Source organism: Thermobia domestica, chromosome 11 (assembly GCF_964235325.1).
Source record: "Thermobia domestica chromosome 11, izTheDome1.hap1.1, whole genome shotgun sequence".
Classification (NCBI taxonomy): Eukaryota; Metazoa; Arthropoda; class Insecta; order Zygentoma; family Lepismatidae; genus Thermobia; species Thermobia domestica.
The window spans coordinates 11,622,996-11,650,059 of record NC_137464.1 but is presented as its reverse complement, the minus strand read 5'-3'; the positions used below and the strand labels follow the sequence as shown (position 1 = coordinate 11,650,059).

Here is a 27,064-nt window from a genome sequence, read left to right as displayed (position 1 = left end):
CCACTAGAATTAAAACATTAAGTGAGTGTGGCAAAACTGATGCTGAAATAGCCCGGATTACGCAACTGCATAGATGTACAGTGGGTAGACAGCTGGCCAATATTCTGGAAGCAGGGTACACAAAAAGTGGAAGAATTGGCAATTGTGGTCGAAAAATGAAATCTTCGCCTAGACAGAATAGTGCAGTGCGGCGGTTGTGTCTTGCAGACAGGTTTGAGCAGCAATTCTCCATGTCTGTAAAAACTGCCAGGTACTCTACTAGTGTAATGATTTCGGAGATCTTTTTCTTTTAGTGGAATTGCTAAAATGCACATTTGTGTTGGTGTTGTTAATGCAAAAACTTATAAACATATTTTTGAAACGACATTGATGCCTGCGGGTAGTGATTTATTCAATGTTGGTTCCATTATTTTTCAAGACGATTCTGCCCCCTGTCATCGTGCCAGTTATAAAAAACTATATGATGTACTTATGTCATATTACCCAACTTCCTTGGCCTGGTAATTCGCCCGATTTAAACCCAATTGAAAATTAATGGAGTGTTTTGAAGGATAAGGTTTGTGAAAAACATCCTGCAACGAGAGTTAATTCAAGCAATAAACGACGTTTGGCAACACTGCATTTCAATAGAGACACTACAACACTTAGTAAACTCCATGCCACAACGATGCAAAGACGTTATTACTAAATGTGAACATCCAATCAAGCATTAGCTTGAGCCAAAATCAATTGGGTACGCTTCACTTCATTTACTTTCACTTCACTTAACAATTGACGTTATATTTTGTTGAATATCATCAATTGTTGTAAAAATACGTAATTCTGTGGGTAGATTTGGATTCTACAAGGTGCCCCAAAAGTAGGTATACGCTCCTGCATTGATCAAATTTAACATTCTAGCTTATGGGTTTATTTGCTTAGGCTGTTCCGAGCTTAATATAAGTAAGGTACTTTAGAACAAATAAATAAATAAAGAAACTAATGGATAACAATAAGAAATGATACGAAATTCAGTGATTGATCAGTACGGGACTGTATACGTACTTTTGGGCCAATATATAGAATTTGCTTTAATTTGATGTCTATATCATTGAGGGTGTCATGACTCCGCGGACAGTCGGTGACGAAACACTCGGAGATGCACCACGTACCGGAAGACCAACACACTTACAAAATGAAGATCTTCAGCCTGCAATTGAGGTGAACAGTGGCCAGACATGTGAGGAACTGGGACTACACTTCAGTGTGAGTGAAGAAACCATTCGGCAGCACCTCCATCAACTTGGGAAGCACTACAAGTTGGGTCGATGGGTCCACAAGCAACGCGAGCAGGCACCTACGTTTCTTTGCTGTCTCATCTGAGGAAGGATCCATTTCTGGTCTGCCAGGGTATTGACATGTAATGAGAAGTGGATTCTGTATGAAGCTCCACGGCGCCGTCTTCATTGGTTAGCATCCCATGAACCGGTCCCAAAACAGCCGAAACCAGCACTGCATCAGAAGAAGGTCCTCCTGTGTGTTTGGGGGGCTGCTCGCAGCGTCGTGCATCGAGAACTGTTACCAACTGGTCAGAGCATCAGTGCAACTATGTACTGTCAACGGTTGAGACGTGTTCAAGAAAGGCTCAAAACTGGAGCATGCACTTCTAAATCGCAAAGAGATCCTCCTGTTACAGGACAACGCTAAACCCCACGTGGCTAGGATGACCCGGGACACCATTCTACGTCTTAGATGAGAAACACTATTGCATCCGCCATACTCCCCGGACATTGTGCCGTCCGATTATCACCTGTTCCATTCCTTGGATAATCACCTTAGAGGCCGCCAGTTCAAATCCCTAGTAGAGGTGCAAAATGCACTTGATACCTTCTTTACTTCACGGCCCACCAAGCTCTACCGCGATGGAATCCATGGCCTTCTAGAACGATGGGAGAAGATCGTTGATGCTGATTGGGACTATTTTTGATCTTCCAGGTATGCTTCAGGTGACATATCGATGTTCGAATGTCGTGGGTGAAAAAACGACAGAACTTTCTTGGTTACCTTTATAAAAGTATGATTAAGAGACGATTGATGGCCATTAATCCAAAACACATATCAACATTCGGATGAAACTGAAAATTCTAAGTTGTTTTTAATATACAATTTTTCAAAAAATGACCACCATTTTTAAAGAATAGTGAGCATATGAAAAAATCTGAAAATTCTATTTGATGAGTTTTTAAATTATTTATTTATTGTTCTTTCAAATTAGTCCAGTGCATTTTCTTTCAAAAGTTGATCGATTCCGAGAAATTAGTTAAAAATGAAGAAGACTTTTCTTCCGCCATTTTTCCGATGTCCTGGTGGCTTTAGCACAAGATAAGTAGGATCAATGTGATCTTATAGTATGTTGGTGAAGAGGACAATTACAATTTTATGAAGCAAAAAATCAATATTGATTATGCCAATGATTGGTACCTAATTTAACTGCCCTATGAGCTTTTTAATCAGTCCTAAATGTTCTGTGAGGTTTAAGTATTCTGGACATTTTCACAGACTAAATAGGCATATGTGAAATGATAGTTTCCAATACGTAAGTGCTTCAGTATAACTATCCCATTGAGTAGTTTTTGACGATATATATCAACTGCCAAAAACATTTATGAAATGGAGCTTATTTTCCTGGACGGTTTCAATTCGCTTTGAGGTGAGAGAGCACTAGCTGGACAAAATAACCGCAGAGATCATAGCAAGAAACGGAATGTTCCAATACAATACCTTCCAATAGTGCATGTTTGGCTGTTTTGTCTTCACGCTCGTTATTCTGAATGCCGACATGTGTTTTCAAAAAAAAAAAAAAAAAAAAAAAAAAGACATAATGAAAGAGAACAAGTAATTGATCTTGCGGGAGCCTGTTACAAAGCTTAATGTTTACTAGCTAGCTCCCACCAGTCGAGAGCTCCTTCCTGGCTAAGGAATAGCGTACGCGCCTTTGGTGTGGGAGACACGGGTTCGATTGCCGGTGGAAGCTCATATGTTTAGAGTTCCACATTAATCACTAGCACCATGTCTCATATGGCCTCACTGCTAAACGGGACGTTAAACTCAAAATCAATCAGTTAATCTCAGCAGTCGATTGCAACTTTTTACGTTATTATTCTGTAATCTGTTTCATTGAGTCACGGCGTGATATTATATGTTAGTTTACATTAGTGACGATGCAAAATGGAGTAAGGAGGGAAGGAGTTTACCGGTGATATTGTTCCCTCCGACTTACCCTCAGAGATGTATTATAATGTGCTGTAGGTCAAGTAAAAGAAAACTTATTTTTGATTTGCAAAAAAGAAAAAAAGTGCTACCTCCCCCAAAAAATGTATCTGTTCCTTCACTTGCCCTCCAAGAAACTAAAGCTGGCGTCATCACTGCTTTACATATGACTTTCTCTCAAATATTTTACACTGCTTCCTATAAAACTAATAGTTTTTGTGTCATTTGGTCTCAAAGTTTATTTTCGCAAATATTGTGATGCTAGAAACGAAGCCGATCTCGACTTTCCTTTATATAGACAAATTTGTTTTTTGAATAGTATGTATTGTTTGGTTCATTAAATATGTATTTGTACATCTGTTTATTGTTTACAACGTTCGATTCTACTTACATATATATCAAAACGTCTCCAAGAGCAAATTGAGCCAAAGCTTTGGATATGTGACTGTGCGTTTCTGTAAATATCTATATTAACCTTAAGGCGAGCTATACACACTGGAATAAGTCCTAGGAATTCTCTTAAGAGTTTTCTTAGGAAAACATATTATAAAAGATCTTCTAAGAAATCCTGTCTTTTCGTGCCATACACATAGAGATTTCCCTTATAATTAATGACATTGCTAGGTGTAGAACCACAATGTGTAGCAGTTCAAGTGGCTCCTTTTACTGCAGTCCAAATAATATTGTTTTATATTAATTATGATATTCAAATGAAACGATACAACCGTGTCGTTTTCTCCGAGATCCCGTAGAGTTTTAAAGAACATCACTTTCCTTGCTTTAAATGATTCTTTAATATAGATGCTATAATGTTATTTTCTTACCATATACCCAAATAATTGTATAAACTTAATAATATGCGTGTACATGCCTTGATACAGTTCAACGAGATGACTTAAAGTTAAAATAAATACATAACTTTTATCGTTTTAACGATTTCTAATGTTAACAACCCGTCTCATATAGCCTCGCTGCTCAAAGAGACGTTAAACTCACAATCAACTCAACTCGACTTTAGTGTCAACAAATTTGTTTTCACTTTCTCTCACCTGATGTCGCTTAAATCGAAATCTTATGAATTTTCTTTCCGAAATAGAGCGTGGTCTATCTAAACGAAAGAAACCTCATAGGATCGTTCAGAACATAGGAAATGACATGCGATCTGATGCCATACACAGAGATTTTAACTCTAGGTAAAATCGTAAAAGATTTCCTAGGATCTATTCTATAGTGTATTGCCGGCCTAACTATTGGAAACATTACGTTCTCCCTTAATCAGAAATATTAAATAGATGCGGTGCATCTGATCTTTTCTGAATGTTTCTCCCTAAATATATTTCTTCGCCACCCATGAACTACGTTGAAGAAATAAACGCATGGTTGTTTATGTGAACGATAATAAATGTTGTCCAACGTATTGTTGAACTGTATTAAATAGGTAGATGCTTACTTACTTGTGCTTTCTGCTTCCCCTTTGCCCACATCTCTTTCTTCGGCTTGGCTTGCTTCCTCTTTGCCCACATCTGTCTCTTCGGCTTGGCTTGCTTCCTCTTTGCCCACATCTGTCTCTTCGGCTTGGCTTACTTTCTCTTGAACCTCTTCTGCAAAACAATATTCCACATTTTCACATAAATACATTTTCATATTAAACATATAGTATAAACTTATTTCCTCCTATAACTTCTTAGTCTATCTTATTTCCAATACGATTTCATTGCATTCTGTTGCAAGGATCCGTATATTTACACCGTTACGCCTGTCAGACGACAGAAGGAAACTACACTTTCAGGAAGAAACGAAGAGGTCACGGAGAACCACGAAAAAATCCGACAACGCCTCCACAAGTTCTCCCTCCAAAAGCACGGTTATAATAGAGAACGACGAAACCAAGAAATTATCAGTGCTAGTACTGATCGTTTACCTAAAATACCTTCTCCCGAGGCCACCATGGGCTATGTAGACTTATCCTTCAATACCTACTCCCGAGGATGTCTTTGTTCTGACAAAATTGACTATGTGTTCTCGCCCCGCGTAACTTAGTCGCTAACTTGGCACGAGCGCTCCTGGATTCGATTTGTAGTGGATACACTTGGTCGGAAAGGTAAAGTCTTTTTAGGCTAGCCGTCCTGTGTGAAGTTTTCTTTATTCAAAACTGACAAGTGCCGGGATGGTTCGGTTCCAGGCCTCATTCATCCTTTCTATTCCTTTCTTCCTTCTTCACTTCGTCGGGTAGTTTGAGAGACATCACTCCTCAGACATGGTAGGCTCAAAGAACCATAGATGCCAGTAATATTTAGAAATATATACTAATTCGCCATCCTTATCCTAAAATTGGCTATACAATAATCCACTCATTTCCAACTGATAACCCTGTGACAACACAATTTGCTTTCTCCACTTTTCACTAAATTACACAAAAAGGAGACGGAGCTGGTAAGAAACTTGGTGTCTATGAAAGACAGTGGAAATAGGCATACAACATGGATAGCGTAGTCTGTGATTTTACAGTCATACTACTCGTTGACCAATGACTTCGCTTACACTGCCAATAGTTGTTTCTTGTATCTCCCTTTGCTCGTTGTATTTCTCTCCGCTTTCTGACTGTAACAACATTCTTATACACCATACATTAACCAGTTGAAAATGATTGCATTAATCTACAAATAACAGTATCAATAGTGGAAAGGAGCACCTAACATGTCTTAGGCCTTATTTATGCACCGCGCGAGTCAAGGATCATTGAGTTAAATGGTTCTATTTATGCACCGCAGCACCGCTCTCCCGAGTCAAGAGCGAATCGCTTCAACTTACACTCGAAGAAAGGGTTAATCCATGAGAAGAACAATCCACGTATATGGGGCTATTCATGCACGTGCATTTTGTCGCGCGAGTTTGCCAGTGTACCTACTGCTATACTATTCGCTGTATTAAATAAGAACAAGTGAATTAATTAGATAAGAACGATCTGTTTTATTACAAAGAGACACGAGCATAACAAATCCCCTTGCCTCCAATTGTCTTGAAAACATTATTCAACCCCAACGAAGTTTCCGCCTGGACAGATGCAAGTCATAATATTTTCAAATCAAAGAATCAAGAAAGTAGGATTCATGAGTAGTGTTCGGAACAAATCCAAGTGCTATATTTATCAGCAAGTCTATTTCTTTCATTTTTTTCTAAGTCGCGCGAGTGCAAATGGAGTAAAAACGAATAGGGATGCGCTCGAGTCGAGACATGTCTCGAATCTCGACTCGACTCGACTCGAATTCGAGTCGAGACACACTTTGTAAAATTCGAGACGAGTCGAGACAAACGTATTTCTCGACTCGAATTTTCGAGTCGAGACACGAGTCGAGTCGAGACGGCTCTTAAAAATCTCGACTCGACTCGAATGTCTCGAAAATCTTTCTATAATTTTTAATATTATTTTGAAGAAAGTATTCACTCAGAAACAGCCTTGAAACCAATTCCAGCTTTTATTCCTTCAGAAAGGTACAGAACGCATAAAATTAATAGTTAATCTTTAAAGATCAAGATTTAATTTTCAGCTCAATTCAGTTAATTAGAACTAATAGTTAATGTCGTTGTATTTGGTTGTACTGCAAATATAATGATAATAATAATAATAATTGATTATCTAGTTTGTATAAAACTATTATCCGTAGTCTAAATCTAGTTTGTATAAAACTATTGCGATAAAGTGAACTTCATAAATTCTCTGAATGAGCAGTTGGTAGTCTATAGTAATTTAGCATAGTTATAATTATTGTGTTTTCGTTCCCATGAACGCAATAGGGTTAAGTAACTTCTGGATTATTCGCTTGTCCAACTATTCTGAGGCTTTAATATGTTGCAGCATATCACGAGCTACGGATAATATATAATGTAACATTTGTTGTAAATCACATATTATGATACGAGACTATTTTACATAGTATATCTTATCTAATATAAATAAAATAGTTTGTTTGTGTGTTTGTCTGTCTGTCTGTGTGCGACCTGGGGACCAGACGAGTGGACCGAGAGTTCCCAAAATTTGGTCACGGGTACCTTAGTCCAGGCCCCAGATCAAGACGAAGCGTTTTTTTTTAATTTCGAACCAGGGGGGTCTCGGGGGGGGGGCGTTTACTGGGACCGACCTGGGGACCAGACAAGTTGACCGAGAGTTACCAAATTTTGGTCACGGATACCTTGGTCCAGGTCCCAGTCTAAGGCGAAGCGTTTTTGTCAAAATTGGAACCAGGGGGTCTCAGGGGGGCGTTTAGCGAGACATGTAGTAAAAGTAATCCAGATTGATCGACATTAGTGTCAAATCCATAGTTTTCACGATCGCTGAGATCAATAGTGACACTTCCATCAGCGATGGCTTGCAAATTCAGCTACTACTGTATGCGGGCCGGGTGTCAGCGGGTGAGGAATACCGAGACATGTATAAATAGCCCATATTGATTGATACTAGTGTCAAATCCATAGTTTTCGCGGTCACTGAAATGAATGGTGATACTTCCACAGGTGTTGACTTCCAAATACAGCCCCCATGCGAAGAATGGGTATATTAAGCTAGTATTACAATAAATGGACTGCTTGGATGCCAAGAATTTGTACAGATAAGTATCATTCACTTCTATGAATAGGTATTTTTTAAAAGGATTTTTGTAAACACTAAGTTATAAAACAATGAACTACATACAGTAGTTATGGTTTTGGTTCCCAACATAAAAGAAATATGGATTGTTCATGAGATATTGAACTTCAACTTTCACTCCTGGAAAATTTCAATTTTGGAGTTAGGCCACTTGGCATCAAAGCAGTTCACTGTAAGATAAATACATTCCGCACATTAGTAACATAGTTGTTCAGGGGCCTTCGATTTCCATCCTCTCAAATGAAAGCTGAACGATTGCTTGATACATGCTGACTATATAGGAGAAATAGTGTATTAAGTTTTCTAGCTTTGGTGCGTATCCGTATTTACACTCTGATATAACTTTAAGTTCACACTCAAATCGAGCTAATTGTTTAATGCATTTCGAAAGCTTTTGTTTTTGTGCAGCTCATTAAGGAAAATCTATTTCATAATCGTAACATTTATGTACTAAGAAACTATGAACGTAAAGTGGACTCGACCTAGCCCCGTGGCCGCTGTGACTCAGTGGCACAGCTCTCACCCTTGGTGTGTGAGGACTCTGATTCTGTGTGTGTGTGTGAACTCCGCGGCTAGTGTACGCGTCTTTGCCGCGGAAGACTCGGGTTCAATTCCCGGCGCGAGCTTATGTAGTTCGGATTCCACGTTAATCAATAGGTCTACATTTCATATATCCTCGCTGCTGAAAGAGACGGTAAAGTCAAAATCAACTCAACAATATATATGTGTGTGTGCTTATGTGAATTTCCTCGTGGCTGTATGGTTAACACATACGCCTTGATCGCGGGAGACTCTGGTTCGATTTACGGTGGAAGCTCATGAAGTTGTTACCGGTATCCCACTTTAAACTGTAGATCCATGCCTCATATAACCATAGATATATGGTACAGAGTAAAACAGGCATAGAAATTTAAGCTTTTTAGGCTAACTTAATCTTACATATAATGCAACTAGCTTGGCCAAGTTATAATGAAGGAAATGCTATCATTGCAACACTCTGAGAATAGAAAATGTTCGTCAGGTATTACTACCCCCCCTCTCCTGCAGAATGAAAACCCTGATTAAAACTCAATATATATATATAAAACTATTTTGTGTAATGTAACAAACAGTGGCGGATAGTATTCATGTTTCCTTGCAGAGGTCCTTACGAGGGTTCGCTTCCATCTTCCTCTCCCCAAGAACTAAAATAAATTAAAAAAATGCTATTACTTGTTAATCTTGTACAAAGGACGCAATTAAAGTCCCAGTATAACACCCCTTCACATTTAGATTTTTCCCCTGAAAGAAAACCAGTTATTATTGTTTCTTGATTTCTCAGTCTCACCTACATAAACATACGAATAGAATTACAGGATAGGACATGTTTAGATTGCTTGCACGTGACATCTAACTATATTTCTCATCAAATGTGTCACAGATGAAAATTTCCGTTTGTACTGCCTCTATTTTCTGGTACATATGTTTCATTTATGTTATGTTGCTAAAATTCGTTAGGAAACAAGTACATACTGCGCCTGTATGCCTGACAAAACGTAAATGTACTGGATAATTATTTCTTCACTTTCTTCCAGAAAAAAAAGTAACCCATCTCATGTCGGCTAACAAAAGGAGGTAGCGGACCAAAGATAGCCGTTGTTTACCTAAGGTCGTTACACAGCAGGGGTTTCATTCAGTCAGAGGGAAAAGAAAAAATAATTTAAGGTTTCTACATTTGTTTTGAACTGCAATATACTTCTTCCTTTTATTTTAAGAACCATTTCCTTCTCATTTGTCTGCATCAGAAAAAAATGCAAAAAATCACTAGAATGTGCCTATTTACCCAAAGTACGTACTAGATCACTAGTTCAATAGTAAAATCACTAAATCTAGTACGAAATCATAAATGTGGCATCCCTGGGTTGGAGCGAAAGTAATGGTTGGAGTAAAAACTAGTCCGTATTTCTACTGCGTTCTGTTGTTGAATTCACAGAAATGTTCAAAAATAAATTCAAGAAGTAAAACACGATCCTACAAAAGACTGTTTACTTGCTCACTGGTTTTCGTATTGTGAACTGAAACTCAAGTGCGCAGTCATGTTGAATACTTCTGTCCCTTTCTACTTTACAACTTGAGGTGGGATGAGGGTCAGAATAGATCTAGTGATATACCGCTAAAGGAAGTGCTTCAGTACAGAGTCGGAAGCGGCATGTATTGCTTATACTACTTACAACGTTACCCCCCACATAAAATATAAATTCACCCTTTCTCCCTTCCCTTTTTCGAATACAATGAACCGACTCTTTTGCTGAAGAAAGATGCTAAAAGAAAATTGAAACATCTGTGTCTAAACTTTCTTTGAAGCGCAGTCTTTTGTAAGGTTTTGCAAGTGTTTTCGAGATAGCCAAATCTTTTACCATGGACTCCTGCTGCGAACTGACCGTGAGTAAACACCCGATCTCGCTGTGCTCAATTTCTCTCGCACACGTGAAATGGGTTTGTTGTTTCCAAAACAAATAGGAAGTTACCTTGTGCTTTTGCATTTCTGCACGCACACAGGTACCATTGTTGTTTTAATGATCAGAAGAAATATCAAAACCATCCGATATATATGATACGAAACAGCTAACAGAGGGAGGCAAAGATAAAAGTAGGCCTATACCAAGTTTTCCGCGTGGTACCATTATGGAGAATAAATATTTGATAAAGTCACGTAGATGCGCTTAAACCTATTCCATCTATCCTTATAACTTTTCTGGTCTCATCAATTTCTCAGGAGAATACGTACAACATATGTCCAAATTCCATATATACTCTCTCTAAACTAATGAGTAAACTCATTAAGAACACCAACTGATATCAATAAACAGTAAAGAAAACAATACTTTATACTTCTATCATTTGGTACACATCTCTATGAAGCATAGCTTGTTTCTTTTCGAAATAGCTCCTTTGTGTCACAGCTGTGGTTAGTTTTGTTTTGTGTTAGGATGAAAGAGAGAAATGCAATATTTGCTTCGCGGTGAAGTTATATATATTATTAAGATGAGCGGTGATAAGCGAGGTTTAACAAAGAGTGCCTTTCGGATGCACAATTTAACGGGTAGTTGCAGTCCGTGTTGAGAATCGAACCAAAGCTATGTAAGACATGTTATGATAAATCCAAAAGGTGTGTTGTATCGGTGCAGTACCAGTTTTTCACGTTTTTCAAAATGTTCCAAAACCCAAAGAATAATCTTTAATTTCTGATATTTTAGTCGTCACAAATTACAATTTTATAATGTAGTCAATGTTTATAATTACTGGGCAGTTGGGCGTTTAAACTAATGACATCATAATAAAGTCAAAACCATAATTTTGAGTTGAATTGATTCTGAGTTTAACGTCCCGTTCAGCAGCGAGGCTATGTGAGACGTGGACCTACTGATTAACGTGGAATCCGAACCACATGAACACCCACCGGGAATCAAGCCCAGGTTTCCCACGCCAAAGGCAAGTATGCTAACCGTTAGCCAGGAAGGAGCTCCACCATAATTTTAGTGGGCGATAAGAAATATCTCGCCAGTGCTTTTACAATAAATAAAATTTTATAAGTATTAAAGAATAGTGGTAAGAGATTTTATAATAGCTCTTTTATTTATGAGATATGAGTATTTTGAAAAAAAAACAACTAAAAAATAGGTTGGCGGAACCACAAAAGACTCGTAAAATAAACTTTCTTATAAATACATAAGCACCTTACTCACCTTTTATAATTGCCATGCTTACGTTCTCCATAAAAACAGAAATTCTCTTTTAGTGATACTTTACACAAGATCATGAAGTGGGTTCAAATTTAATTAAAGGCAAAATACAATACAATAATCCAGAAATATTGTCTCAAGTGAGTTTAAAGATTTTTAAACACTAGTGCGAAACCGGGCTCTGCCGTTGCGATCGATTTACAGGACTTGAGACGAAAGTAAGAAGGGACTTACGCACACAGTAAGTAAAAACAATTAATATGCCTGTAACTTTCCCCCAAATGGATGTATCTTAAAACTAACCTCACCATTATTTTTCTAATTAAATTCTAGCCCGAAATTATGTATCATATTACCCTATTCCCATTTTGAAAACTTGACCTTAATTCAAAATGGCGGATTTCAAGATGGCTGCCATCAAGGTCATATCTACCATACGACTTCCCCCCCAGGACTTATATGTATCCACATGGTTTTTCTTCACTTTTCTTCATTAACGCTCCGTTTACAAAGGGTAGTAATGGACTTCTGTAGTAATCTCTAATAACAACATCACAACTCTTAAAAGTTATTTTAAAGAAAATAGAAAACATGCACCGTGGCAAAAATTTGTCATCACAAGTAATGATGCATACATGCCTTCTATCAGCAAAAAAAGTTTCATTGAAATTGGAGCCGGACATTTGAGTGATGTCGCTTGTGGGATGATTGAACGTGACGTCACAACACATCGCCCCCCTTCCCGGAATTTACGGGAATCAGGTGACCTGAGTGAGCACATGTGGTGCCAGCTCTCTCCAGCGACCTATCAAGGATCATTGCGTGTATGCCAAGACGTGTCGCCGTTTTTATCCATACCAAAAGTCGACATACTGACAATTAGGTAGGTAGTCATGATGGTCTGGCTGATGTGTGCGTATATTTTAACTCGTACATTTTGTCTCGACTCGAATTTCGAGACGTCTCGACTCGAATTCGAGTCGAGTCGAGACAGAGACTGTCGAGTCGAGACAGAAACATATTTTCGAGTCGAGACAACATTTTCTCGAGACGAGTCGAGACAGGCTTAAATCTCGACTCGACTCGACTCGAATGCATCCCTAAAAACGAAAAAATAAATGTATGTGCGATTTGTGTCACTCGTAGGCTTGGCTTCTGGATAAACACAACCTTACTCCTAAGGGTACACCCGGAAAACATTACTGTTTTTAATTTCTTCAATGACTCCCTTGTCCCTTCACTCCAGAATACTGATTTGATTTATGCTTGTATAATTTATGATTTCTCCTTAGTTATAGCTTAGTTTTTCTCGACTCGCTCCTAAAATTTTAGTGCTGTGCATTGCGACAGGATTCCTCCTTAGCATTTTCAAACGCCTTGAATGTGCAATAGATTTGAGTACCGATTCTAGATCAGAGTATATTATATAGTTCGGGGATTCGCAATTATTCCGGAAAATTTCTGAATTCAAGAGAGGTATTTTGTCGATTCTAGGACACATCATGCTGTTTATCACTTAACATGATAGTTTTTTTTTATTACGTATTCACGTTTACAGCCGATCTCAGGTTTCATGGCACAATGGCTCAGTGGCAGAGCCCTCACGTCTGGTGTAAGGGGTCCCTGATTCAATAGGCCATATGAATTTGTAGTGGACAACAACGTGTCTGTAGGTTTTCTTTCAGGTTCTCCCGTTTCCTCCTAAACTCTCATTCCACCAAGTTCTTTATCATCTTAATGTTTTGTTGATCACCCGTTTCCTTTAGTATAATTGGTATAACCACACATTAAACTAGAAATTTCATTACTGAAGGCTTTCCTTAATTTTTCCTAATTATACAAGGATTCTCCATTCAATTCTAATTTTTTTTCTCAAAAAGTATAAATTGCAGGTAGGAATTATCATCGCAAGTCATCCTACACTGATGACCTGTATTACATTTCATCTGCTTTTGTTAATTTCTCAGTAAATTTTGTATTTCGGGGCCGCCATCTGCGGCCGTCCCTATGTATGTTTTAAAAGTTGTTATATTACACCCTTCGTGGAACTCTGGTAGCTCAAAAGAGCATCGATAAGTTCTAGACTAATTTAGGAAATAAATAAGGGAATAAATTTTCTAGCATTTTTTTTAAAAGACGAGATAAGATTAGAAGAGCTTTCCAATAATCAAAATAAGACTGAAAATAATTCTTCAAAAATCGAGATGAGACGATATTTCCACAAAATTTACGAGACTAGAAAATCTCTTTCTTCGCCTCATAGGTAACACAAAGATATAGGGTATGTTTCTATAAGAGTACGTACTTAGTGTTAGAAGTAATATTACGGGAACTAAAACAAACAAAAACACAAAGCAACTACACCTACTTCTTAAGTAGTGTCTTTACTTTCGTATTTAACGAAATATAATATAAATGTAAACACAACATAGGATATATATATATACTTTTTTTAATAGATACAAAATAGTACTCTTAGGGGAAAGAGTACGCAACGCATCCTCAAAGAGTTCGCACTTGAAAGTGTCTATGGAGATAAAAGATACAAAACGTTTAACATATGTCACACTGAAAGGCACCTTGTCCCAGGGGCGGATCCAAGGGGGGGCGATCGGGGCGATCGCACCCCCCAAAAGAGAAAAAGTTTCTTATTTTATATATATAAATAAAACCCATTCCAAAGTTTGGTGCCCTTAAAAGTAGCAGTATGACAACCCACCGCCCCCCCCCCAGAAGTCGGTTCTGGATCCGCCCCTGCCTTGTCCTTGATGTGAAGAACAAGCTTCATGCCTCCATTGCTCGCAACATTTAAAACAGTGTTCTGTAATTGGGTCATCGTAGATTTCGTGACCTCCTGGGTACATGACATCTTCTTGAAGGTCTTTAGATGTGGAACGTACAGCAGCATCAAATGTTAATAGCTTTTTTTCTTTGCAACGCTTGTTTTCTTTACTTGGTTCCTTGCTTTTGGATGCTGCACACTCCACTATTGCTTTTAATGGTGATGATGTCATTATTTTGGATTTCTTTCTACGTCTATTGCGCTTCAACTCATGCTTGGCTTTGGCCAGAGGAAACAAATGAGAAGGAGATACGAGTATATTACATTCTGACTGTTCGTTGCTGATATTGTCATTTCGACAGTCTACAATTTTAGCCACTGCATTTTTATTGGAACTCCTCGGATGTTGAATACATCACCCCCATGAGGCCCAGATGAAATGTCTGAATACTGACTAGTTTTCTCCTGCTGTATTGCTCTCCTGTAAATAAATAAAAACAAAAATAACTATTGTTACAAAATTATCTTTCACGTATGCATTTATGCGCATAGGATACTGTACTTTCATTTTGTGTGATTCAAAATATGTAAATTCTTATAATTTTACAGTAAATTATTGAAAATCTGAGACACCTTGAAACAAATATAATAGATTCAAGGGATTTTACTACATGGAAACTGCTGTGTCCCTAAAGAGTAGCCTACACACGCGAACTCTTTGGGTACTGGTCAATTCGTACTCTTTGGGGACAACGTTACTTTATAATGTTCGTCACCAGATGGCAGCAGCAATCAGACTAGACGTTGAAATATACACCTTTGTATTCTCGAGGCGTGAAAATATATTTACTATAAAAGTCATTGTCTTCCAGTCATAGAGTTATTGCGCAGACATTATATTCTACAAGTGTAATGTTACAATGAAATGATATGAAAGTACTTACCTGCTAATTACTCAGTTCTTGTCAGCTGCTTGTTACTTCTTTTATGCTTATACATAACTTTCCGTGCTGCTGCTTGTTTAACGTCTAGATGTTACCATTCCACAATACTACCAACTTTTGAAATTGACACTGCGTACTCTTTCAAGACCGCGTACTCTTATGGAAACCTACCCTACTTGTTCCAAGTAACCTCGCACCTTCAATTTTCCGTCTTTGAAAACTGGAGATCTTTCCTGGCTATTACACATACAGTACGAATCGGTAATACACCGCTTCGTTAGTTCATTCATTTCGCGATTTGTTTAAATATTCGACTTTACAGGTAAATACAAAATGATAGGGTTAAATTCCAAAGTTGGGCGTCCGTTTCCAGCGAAATTTTTAAAATTTACAGGAAATATATGGATAATTTGATCGTTTGTGTGCTTGATAATATATAAGTCTCTCGAAAAATCTGTTTATTTGTTATATATAAGCGGTTATAAACATGGTACTATATGGCGAGCGGAGGGAACTACTTGGCGCAAGGTAACCGAACCAGTTGCATTGTGGGAAAGAAACGAGCATTTATGTTACCAACATGGCGAATGTACAAGGGCAATGAACTAGCAGTTTTAACATTTGTGAAGGAATACATTGATAACGAGCAAAATCTTTTAAAAGTTTGTGAAGAGCACAGATTAATGAACCTAATAACAAATTGCAGAAAGTGTGGAAAGGAGATAACAGTGAAAAAACTTGACGAAAGCGGACGCCCAACTTCGGAATATATGCCAAATGATATTCCAAGAATGGAAACTTACTATTTCTTTCTTGCTTTCCTACGTAGTCTATATAATAAACAACCTCTAAAGTACAGTAGAGAATTTTGCAAAGAAAAGTGTATGCTATTTTAAATGTAATGAAACATATAAACGATTGAATAAAATTAGAACACTTAATACATATATAGTAATTTCCCCACCTTCCATAATTATGTAGTTTATATAAAGACGGCGAGAGAACTTCTCTTTTTAGAAAAATCTTAGAGCTTTTTTCTTCTTTTTTTCCTTTGTGATGGTGTTGAGTTGTTTCACAGATTACGAAATGTTTGCACTTTATCTTTAATTCTTTGCGTATAACTTATTAACTTCCATATAATCCGTCTATGGTTTAAAAAGTTACCCCTAATTAATTTAGTCGCCTAATATATAGGGAGAACAAGATGACGACGGACGTCTTCACATCTGGAGTGTTATGCTCTTTCAATTGCGCAATTGTGATTTCGAACATAACTTTATTTTTTGACGTAGTTTTAGTTTTTTTTTTACAATCTTTATATATTATTACATCTATTTATATGTTCTGTGCCTCTAACACCTCAAGTAGTTTTCCAAATAGTGTTAAAATAAATCTACTTAGAACAGGTGAATTCGTCTATGTTGGAATGCGCCATTTTATACAAATCTACTTTTTACAAAACCTTTAAAAACAAATTTAGTGAAGTAGTCTACTTGACTATAAGAGCGGGACTTTCTTTATAAATCTTCCGTAAGGGAGGTAGATACATGTGATTTGAATTTCTAGGAAAATCGCAGCCATAGCCAAGTCGACTATTGCACAGATTATTGTTATAAAATAGAGCAATTGTAAAAAAAAAAATAATAATAATAATTCAATTGTTGCTCTAAATAAGATTAGTCATGATATTATTCGTAACTAAAATAGCGCAGGTTTAAACCCAAATTGTCTCCACTAAATGGTATTTTTATATAGTAAGTCCATTTTTGTCAATAAAAGCATTGACGTCAGGGATGCCCACACACTATAAAGATTGTATCCATATAAAATGAAGCACAAAACAGCACTGGTATTAAACGAAACATTGTAAAAATATAGTTCGAGCTCGAGACAGTTTTTCGCATCCTGACGCCATGTTGTCTCAAACTTCCTAATATGTAGATTTATAAAGTCATTTCAAATTGGAAATCATGATGAAACAACAAGACAAATTATAGGTACCGGCACCAGTATTAGCATTTAGAAATGACTTTTACTATTACTCTAGTGTTTCCCCTTCATGACACTTTTATGATTTGTATAAAATAAATCACAAGAATAATAGCTTTGAGAAATTAGCCCCAGGTGTAGCAGTGCCTAATTAGTAGTTTTATAATAGAACTCTTCATATATTGAACACTGTCCTTATAAAAAAATGTTATTAAATTAGGGAATATACACAAGAAAACCAATGAATGAAACTCACTTCGTCTAGACTCCAGAGAATGACTAATCTCGCATTGTCACCATATGCAATATTGGATTTAGTTAGACGTTAGACAGATTACGAAATACAGTAGGAATTTGCGTAAACACTTCCACAACATATTGCAATATTTAAATGTTCTGAATGGCAGATATACAGGACATAGTTTGTATTTATACGAGAATGATTCAGAAAGTAACTTCCATTTTGCTGTAAATAAAGATCATAGATAAAATAATATATAGGCCCTATTTTCATCTAGAAAGCACGTCTGTCCTCTACTTTTCAGCATAGTCACCATGTAAATTCAAGCATTTATCATAGCATTTCACCAACTTACAAATCCCCTCCGCATAAAGGTGTGGAGATCCATAAGACAATAAAAGAATCTACTTTAAAAGTTAATGGATCCTGTTGTTAGTTTTTTTATCATCGTTAATGGGTCCTATTCAGAGTTGTTTTTAGCATCGTATTAAGAGTTTGACTAACGCGCTAGTGATACTAACTTCCGTACTTAAAAGCACGTTAACGAGGCTGTACAGCAACGATTTATGTCGAAAAAGGCCAGGCATGATTTTTCCACAGGGATGTCCAAACACATTAGGAAAATCAAGGTAAGGGAAAATAATTATATGATGTACACTCACATTTCTAGCGTGTTAGTAAAAAATGTGAAAATTGTTTTATTAAAGGTATACTTCGTTCGTTTTCATTATTTGCAGTTTCAGAATAAAGGTTCAGTCTCTTTCCCCCGAAAACACAAAACAGCACTCAAATAACGCCAACTGACAACCTTCCCACCCGTCAATACATTTTACCACGTTACCTTATGTCTTTTTAAACTATCCAGCAGGGTATATTGCATACAAAGGAATCTAATGATCAGTGACTATTTTTCCTGCTTTTTGTCATTTAAAAAAATCATTTTCACAACACATGTTTTTCTTTACCTTCTTGTTACTTAGATATAGTAAACATATTTGCTGCGTAAATATTATAGCCATGTAACATATATAGAGCATGTAACACATCAAGTATGAATGTCTCTTCTGAACACTGAATACTATAGTAATAGAATAATTTCATATGCAACATAATAAGTATTTATTGACTGTAGCAAAATCAGATAAATGTACTGTTATAGACGCCGTCTCAAATTTTGATAAACGCTGAAGTTTATTTTGTAAAACAGATCGAATACTATTACGAATAGAATAATAAATGCGTCTGATGAGCTGCTGTTCACAAGATGAGATGAAAAATATTATCTTGTTTCATTTCATAAATTTGGTAAGTCACGTCTCGTCTCCTGGAAATTTTTCTTCTCTCCTTTCGATGATCGGAAAAACATACAATGAAATTTAGAGCTATGTCGGAGATAGTTCAGTACCAGAAGTGCCACCCCTACCGAATTGGTCTAAATGGAGTAGCCATACGAAGAGTGCTCTGGGGGAAAGTAGCAGTTCTTCAGTAGCCGAATTGGCGAAAATCATAGTAATATTAATGCAACTTTGGCATTAGTCCCAGTCGTAGTGACTTCAATGGCAGAACGGAGGACAACGGGAAATTCCACTCCATTTTTCCATAGTTTTCTGACAACACAAAGAAGATATATGTACAAGGGCATTTCGAAGCTCAAAATATAGTTCCGGGGGTGAAATGTCCCCGGGAGGGGATGTCTTGGCGAAGATATTGGATGAGAAAGAAACAATTTGGCAACAATAGATAGGGAAAGAAAGACAAGCAAGAATAAAAGGTGTAAGATAGGGACATGGAAGTACGTACCATAGGGAGGAAAATTAGAAAATCTTAAAGAAGGAATGAAACAAAATAATGTAGATTTGGTAGGAGTTTCTGAAGTTAGATGGGAAGGCAATGGGATATTGAACAGTGAAGGATATAGAATGTCTCACTCAGATAATGAAAGGGGCTGTCGTAATGATGTAGGAATAATTTTTGGTAAGCGCTTAACACGTTCGCTGCGTTACGAGTCACCGATAGCTTGTGCGATATACCATTTCTGTGCGATGCCGTTTTATGCATTGTATTACCTCTGTGCGTTTGTGTATTTTAGTTTGTACAAATTTTTAACATTACTAGCATCCACGTGCTATACGAGTACTGCTTTGGCGTCATGTAGCTTCAGATTCTACCAACAAATGGCTGAAGTGTGAATTTGAAATATCGTGTCGTCATCTGTGGAGAGAAGCTCAAAGTAAAATCTGTGCACGAGTCACTGTTGACTCGTAACGCACGGACGAACAAACCTTCAACGAGACACAAGATGACTCGTATAGCACTGAGATCCAAACTCAGTTTTACGCTGCCGTAGTGAACGTGTTAAAAGAGTAAGTAGTGAAAATATAATTTGTTGATGATAGAGTTCTTAAAGAAAAAAAGTTGCACCTAGTAGTGATACAGACATAAGCACAGACCACTTCATATACAACTGAAGAAGCAGAAAAATTATGAGAAAATAGAAGAAATTATAGATCAGGTGAAGAGGGGTGCATGCGTAATTGAGGGAGAAAAACAGGAAGGTAGTGTTGTAGGCAAATATAATTTAAGCGAAAGAAATGAAAAGGAAGGACTGGTTAAATTCTGTAGATAGAATTCACTAGTAATTGGGAACGTTTGATTCAATCGACACAAGAGAGAATATATGCATGGAAATCCCCAATAGACGTTCGATAATATCAAATAGACTGTTATGATTCAGGACAGGTATCGGAATAGCTCGAGGAACGCAAAGGTCCTTACTACTGCCAACATTTTCGCTAATCATAACCTTCTGCTGAGTGAAGTTTATACTCAACTAAAAAATGTATTACAGAAGAAAGTAGGAACAAGATATTGAATACTAAAAAGTTGAAAAACAAGAAAGTAAGGAATCTTTTTGTTGAAAATTCAAAGAGAAGTATTCAGACGGGGAAAGGGTGGATTCAGGTAGTAAGAGACGGAGGAAACATTAAATTTTCCAAACAGAGGGCTATGGAAGGAGTAGTAGGTTACCGAGAACACAAGAGGCTAAGAAACCATGGGTTATAGAACAATGTTGGAGAAAGTGAAGGAAGGAAAGACATAGAAATAGGTTAATGCAAAAAAGACAGAAAGATGTATAGGAATTTAGACGAATTACGAAGAGAAACAGAGCAAGGGAAGTGTTTTACAAAAGAAAATGCAAGGACATAGAAGAATTTGAAAGAATGAGGAAATGTGAAGCAATGTACAAGGAGGTAAAATCTATACAACTTTAGAGGAAACATGGGAATATAATGATGGCAGTGGAAAATAATAATGGAAACGGTAACTGTTTTTGAGTGTCCCTGGGGTCCTGAATCAGTACCTAATCTATTTCATACTTTTTTTTTTTTTTAGATTTCGTCTTGCTCCCGTATGCCGGTAAAATATGTCATCTTCTTTGTCCATGTTACTCACTTTTTTAATGGTGTGAGTATTGTGAAGGTCTCATTCCGTAAAAGTCATCGCTATGTTGCGTATCTCGAAACATTGGGCTTTATGCAGAGTTGCTTTGACGAATGATTAGGGTCATACTAAAAGCCTAACTACTGCAGGGAACATATGGTAGTCGAACTCTTTAGTATGGCACTAATAACGCTTCAAAACGACTCTGCATAAGGCCCATTTTGTTTTAAGAAGCAGTTTAAAATGATTTGTCGACTATCATAAAAACGTATACCGTTACGAAAAAGGTTGTCTAGAATATCGCTTGATCACTGCTCTGGGAAGCGATACGAATGGAAGTGTATAAAGTGAAAAAGAAGAACGGAGGACATTGGACACCACGAAGGTATATCTGTTCACTGTTGTTGACAAGTGCTGAGAAATGCGGTATACAACAGAAAGTTTAGTGAAAACTTTAGAGAATACGACAAAAAGGAGAAAAAGAGTGCCGAAGGGGAGAAAGAAAGCTTGGAAACATGTAAATGTAAAGGATGTTGACGAATATTTGGAAGATCAAAGGTTGCAAGAACGTCTTGGGTAAGTTAAGAACTCCAGATTGTAAGGTGTCACGCTGCAGAATATTTCATTGCATGTGTCCACTCGGGCTATGGGCAAGTCTTTACTTTGGGCAAGGCAGTGACAATAAGCAATGAATCTGAACCGGTTCCTGCAATTATATTTACAGTTCCCAAGAAGGAAATACATAAAACAACGTGCCCTGCGGGGCTCTATCCCGCCTTCACTCGCTGACGCTCGCTTGGCAATAATATGTACTGACAGTATATCACTGCCTTGCCCAAAGTAAAGAGTTACCGGGCGATGATTTTCAGGAGACGATTATAAGGCAAGGCTCTAGAACACAAGTCCCCCTTCGAATTGAGCTGTAATGAAGACAGAAAAATCTGCCTTCACTCGCTAACGCTTACTCGGCGATGCTATGTGAATTAGATATTAAACTTTGGTACAGAAAGGAACTAACCCATATAGGGGGACCTGTGTTCTAGAACCTTTCGCGGTTATAATGTAATTCGGCAAGATTTTACTATAGTCATTTTATTCAATCAATCGATTCCTAATAAACACTTACTAAATGCCACGAGAAATTAGTTCCTCAGAAATCTAATCTGTTAGAAATCATACTGATTCGGGTTGTGATGTTTCCCTGATAATTTTAAACATTGCATGCTTTAAATGCTGATAAATTGAGATCTATGCCAACTTCCTGTCGTAACAGTTGTAAATTTATTAAGTATTTAAACATTTCATCCAATGAATCGATTCGTAGAGAACTGGTTCCTCGGAACAGATCGTCACATATGACTAAGAGCCAGTCTTCACGAATCGAATCGGTTAGAAATCATGGTGGTTCGGACTGTAATATTTCTACTGTTATTTTGCAGTAAATTGTAACCGTAGCCGATACTTCTTCTGCACTGCAGAATCTCACTCACGGCCTCCCTCAAGGAAGTGTCCTTGGCCCTCTCTTTTTCTGTTTGTACATTAACGACCTTCCTTCTGTCTTACAGTATGTAAGTATCACCTATACGCAGATGATTTTCAAATATATATTTCAGGCCAACCCGAAAACTTGGACAATTCAATTCAGCAAATGAATCACGATTTGCACCGCATTTACTTGTGGTCAATTGGAAATGGGTTAACCATAAATCCACTTAAATCGAAGAGCATTTGTCCCTCCTCTATACGACTTATACAAATGCACCGTTCGAATATACCAACAGTAGAGATAAATGGAACAATTATTCAATTTTCTGAAACTTTCAAATCTTGGTGTAATAATAGATCAATTACTTGAGTGGAAACCTCACATTAACGCTGTATGTAAGAAAGCGGTCTGGTCTTTGCATTCACTCACTAGACTAAAGAAAATTCTTCCCACTGAAACAAAGCTACTACTTGTAAAATCTCTAATATTCCCTCACCTTGAATATTGTGATGTAGCTCTATCAGACTTAAATGAAGAATTAGCGTACCGTTTGCAACGTATCCAAAATGCCTGTATACGGTTTGCCTATAATCTCAAACGATCATATCATTTAACACCATACTACATAAAGCTGGGGCTTTTGAAACTTGCCGATAGACGAGATTTGCATCGAGTCACACTTCTCTTTAAGACTGCGTTTTCAACAACCTTCCTACTTATTTCAACGATAGCAACGACTAAATGCCCACCACGATCACAATACAAGACCAGGTGTAAATAAACTACTTTCTCTTCCCCCACATTCGTCAAATTTCTACTCGAATGCGTTCTTTGCATCCACTATCCGTGTGTGGAATGACCTTCCATCCAACACAAGACAATCTCAGTCAATCAAACTATTTAAGAAGTCGGTTGAGCAGATCGTCCATAAGTCTACTAAGCAGAGGGGTACTAATCAGGGTTGGCAAAAACCATGGTTTTTATTAAAAAAACCAAAAAAACCGTTTTTTTTGGTTTAAACCAGGTTTTTTTGGTTTAAACCAGGTTTTTATGGTTTAAATAATTTGCTCTATATATTCATATCATATATGGACAGAAATAAGTTTGTTTCGCCTTGATGTTATTATGCAACAACCGGGTTATGCTGGAAGGGGTCACATAAGTTTAAAGTGGAATAAAAACCGCTTCTCGAGTTACATCCGAGAGAAATTGTCCTCCATTTGAACTCGGAACCAGGAGTAATTGGCCACAAATGAGATACGTCTGCCGACTCACTCAGGAAGGAATCCTGATTTAAAAAAAATACGTTGTACTGATCTTTACATGCTTCTTAATATAACTGTCAAGAGTCATTTCAGAAGGACAAAAAGATAAACAGTTGCACAAGTGAAACCATTACACAGAATTACATATGAACAATTTTAAAGTACTACGGAGTACAGAAGAACTAATTTAGATCAAGTTAGTTAACAACGACTTTTATTGGTCCAAATTAAAGAAATACACCGACTTAATCTGCATATCAATAAGAAAAGTAAATAAAGATACGAATTATTTGAGTCCACTTTGGCTCAGACTCATTTATACATAAATAGATACCAAAGATACTTATTTCACTAAATGCCTCTCGTGGGGTCTGTATGACCCCCCCCCACACACACACACAAAAAGTACGGCATTTTCGATGTATTTTATCAATAGTAAACATTGAAACGAAACAATATTTAGAATTTTTCTTCGATTGCAATTACATAACAATAATAACTACAAAAAAATCACAAAATAAACATTTGGCTTGTGTATAGCCCGCTCCCCCCAGTTCTTTGTCACCGGAACTGGAAGAGTCACTACTACTGCTGCTGCTGCTACTACTACTACTACTACTACTACTACTACTACTACTACTACTACTACTACTACTACTACTACTACTATTACTACTACTACTACTACTACTGCTGCTGCTGCTACTACTACTATTTATATCGAGAACAGAACCCAACCAACCCCTGCGGGGCTTCTAACCCGTTCCTACTACTACTACTACTATTGCTACTGACTACCACTACTGCTACTACTATTGCTACTAACTACCACTACTACTACTACTTATACTAAAAGAGCTTCCTTACCACAAGATTTACATCTTAAATCTTTATAACATGCGATTCCGATTCATTATGAACTAGTATGAATCGTTAGAATTACTATGATTCGTTAAAAATCACTGGGGGGAGCGGGCTATACTCAATCCAAACATTTATAAACGCATAAAAAAAGTTGCTTTTGTATTATAATCTTTTTGAGTAATTAATGGGGAATTTAGGTCTGAATATAATACGAATAATACACGAGAGTGAAACGTGATAACCCACAAATGTGTGTTCATCAAGATTTTACAAACACTTACACTTTTACGAACATTTTTTTGTTTTTTGGTTTAAACCAGTTGTTTTTTTTGAAAAAACCAGCTGGTTTAAACCACCTTGGTTTAAACCAGCCAACCATGGTACTAATATCTGAAAAAAAAATGCTGGTTTTTATACTTCCTACCTTTTATTTCTTTTGGTCACTAAATGTATATGACTATACTATGTGGTTATTTGTAGTACTTTAAGTAATGTGATGTGGTGCGTGTGTGTGTGTGACTGGGAGTGTTTTATATATTTTATTATTATTGTATTACTAATCATGATACTATTGTATTGCATGGTCAAGTGGAAGACAAGGCAGGAGCCTTAACTTTGCCATGTAAAATAAGACTAAATAAATAGATTCAAATGCTGCTGGCCGTAGGACAATGCCAAATTCTGGGTTAAGTATTGTATCACCGGACCAATTTTCGGAAATTTACCGGGTGAATTGGAGAATTTATTTTCGTTTGTGAGGAAAAGTGAGTGTAGGGTTGCCCTTTTGAACGTAAAAATTGATGTCTGGCTTTGTACCCAAGCCTTACGCGCTTTTGTCCTCCTTTCCGAGTTTGGAGACCAATTAATAAACCAGGTCAACAAAGTTTCAAGATGCACAAAATATCACCAGAATAGAGATAGGACAAAAAAGTTATTAGTACCATAAGTTCGTTAAGTACTTGATCGTGGGACACTACAGTTCGGCTTTGATCTGAAAGCCTGTAATTGTCACTCAAGTGCGTCTATGAACTGTGATCCAGAATATAATTTTAGACCTTGTTTTTTAATAACGAGAAAAACAAAGAAGATTATGGTCAACTTTGTCATTTATTTTTAGTGTTCAAGGAAGCGAATATTAAACAGAAAGAATTTGACGACATGCCGAAAAGAGCTTGTAATTAGTCTAAACTGATGAAGAAAAGTACGAGTGATTCCATTTCAGATCGTTCAGGGTAGTCCACACGACTGTCTCAGATTTAGTTTATTTTTTAAAATAAGAAACTACATACAAAATTATTAGACCCATATTTTTTCTTTTTGCTGAAAAAAAAATTTTCTTCGAAACTACATACAAAATGGCTGCCCTTCTCTCGGATTGCTCGGAAAACTGAAAAACATGTCAAATTTAAAATTTTATTGTAGAGAAACGAGTGTATTTAGTAACATAATCGCAATAGCAGGAAGAGTATAAAGTTGTATGTTTCGGTGGAGGGCCAAAATTCGTCTATTGGTCCAATAGGAATCGCGCAATTCACTCGCAATGTTGCCTACTTTGGTGAAATTTTTGCTAACTGCAAACATTTTTTTTCTGTCCTCACGAGCAATATCAACCATCTGCTTCTAGCATCGAAATCTATTCCATAAGGTCTCTTGAAAATGTAAAGGACTTACGTTTCTGGTTATTACAGAATTCTGGTTTAATTAAGACGGCATGTTTGGACGCCATTTTCTCAAAAACCCCACCTTTTAAAAATCTGAATTTTTTTACATGTATTGGACAAGTACCTAAGTATTTAATATCCGTTAACCGTTCATGCAACTGCAGCCCCTAACATTCGGAATTAATTATTGAAATTTCGATTTTTGTACTTGAAATGTAAATATTTCCTATGGGCATTTAGATCCTATACACAAGGCGAATTGAAAGGGAGTATGAAAATTTTGAGAGATGAATCCTGACATCAAATCCAGTAGAAAAGTTCCTATAAACATGAGTCGAATTCCGCTTCGTTTTCGAGTTACAGGGTTTCCAACTCGGGACCCAAAATCGGCTCGCGACAATGGAAAATAAAATATAAATTTCGCGTTAAATCAGAACTATGTGTTAAAGCTTTGATAAAGTTCAGAAAGTTGATTTGTATCAATATGATGAATTTTACCTGCGTTGCAATTCGGTTGGCAGTGTTGCCAACCTGGTAGAACTTTCATTTGCTTGCAAATGGCACCACGTGGATTTTATTTGATATTTGGTATTCATTAATGATTGTAAACATCGCATGAAGCACAATTTTCCCCACATCACCACAGTTTTCGAAAACTTACATGTGTTTCATTAAAAGGTTTTATCTCGTGCGTTATTGATAGTTTGCGTGATTCGATGTCGTGAACATCGTTCTAGTGTTCTTGGAACCATGAAAATTGTTTTCACTGGTAGCA

General features: G+C 37.0%; 2 protein-coding genes across 2 annotated transcripts in view; one reads left to right on the top strand and one right to left on the bottom strand.

The window, feature by feature from the left end:
• Window positions 1–16,452, bottom strand: part of LOC145663884 (uncharacterized) — a 36,926-nt gene extending 20,474 nt beyond the window's left edge. The window contains exons 1-2 of the mRNA XM_081730032.1: window positions 16,307–16,452; window positions 4,704–4,850 (exon numbers count right to left, since the gene is read on the bottom strand). Of these exons, the coding sequence (XP_081586158.1) occupies window positions 4,704–4,850; window positions 16,307–16,313 (154 nt within the window). The 5' untranslated portion in view covers window positions 16,314–16,452. The remainder of the gene's footprint in view (window positions 1–4,703; window positions 4,851–16,306) is intronic.
• A 4,926-nt stretch (window positions 16,453–21,378) lies between these two features.
• Window positions 21,379–27,064, top strand: part of LOC145663883 (ribosome biogenesis factor Nop53) — a 39,959-nt gene continuing 34,273 nt past the window's right edge. Inside the window, exon 1 of the mRNA XM_081730031.1 lies at window positions 21,379–21,589. Within this exon, the coding sequence (XP_081586157.1) occupies window positions 21,435–21,589 (155 nt within the window). The 5' untranslated portion in view covers window positions 21,379–21,434. The remainder of the gene's footprint in view (window positions 21,590–27,064) is intronic.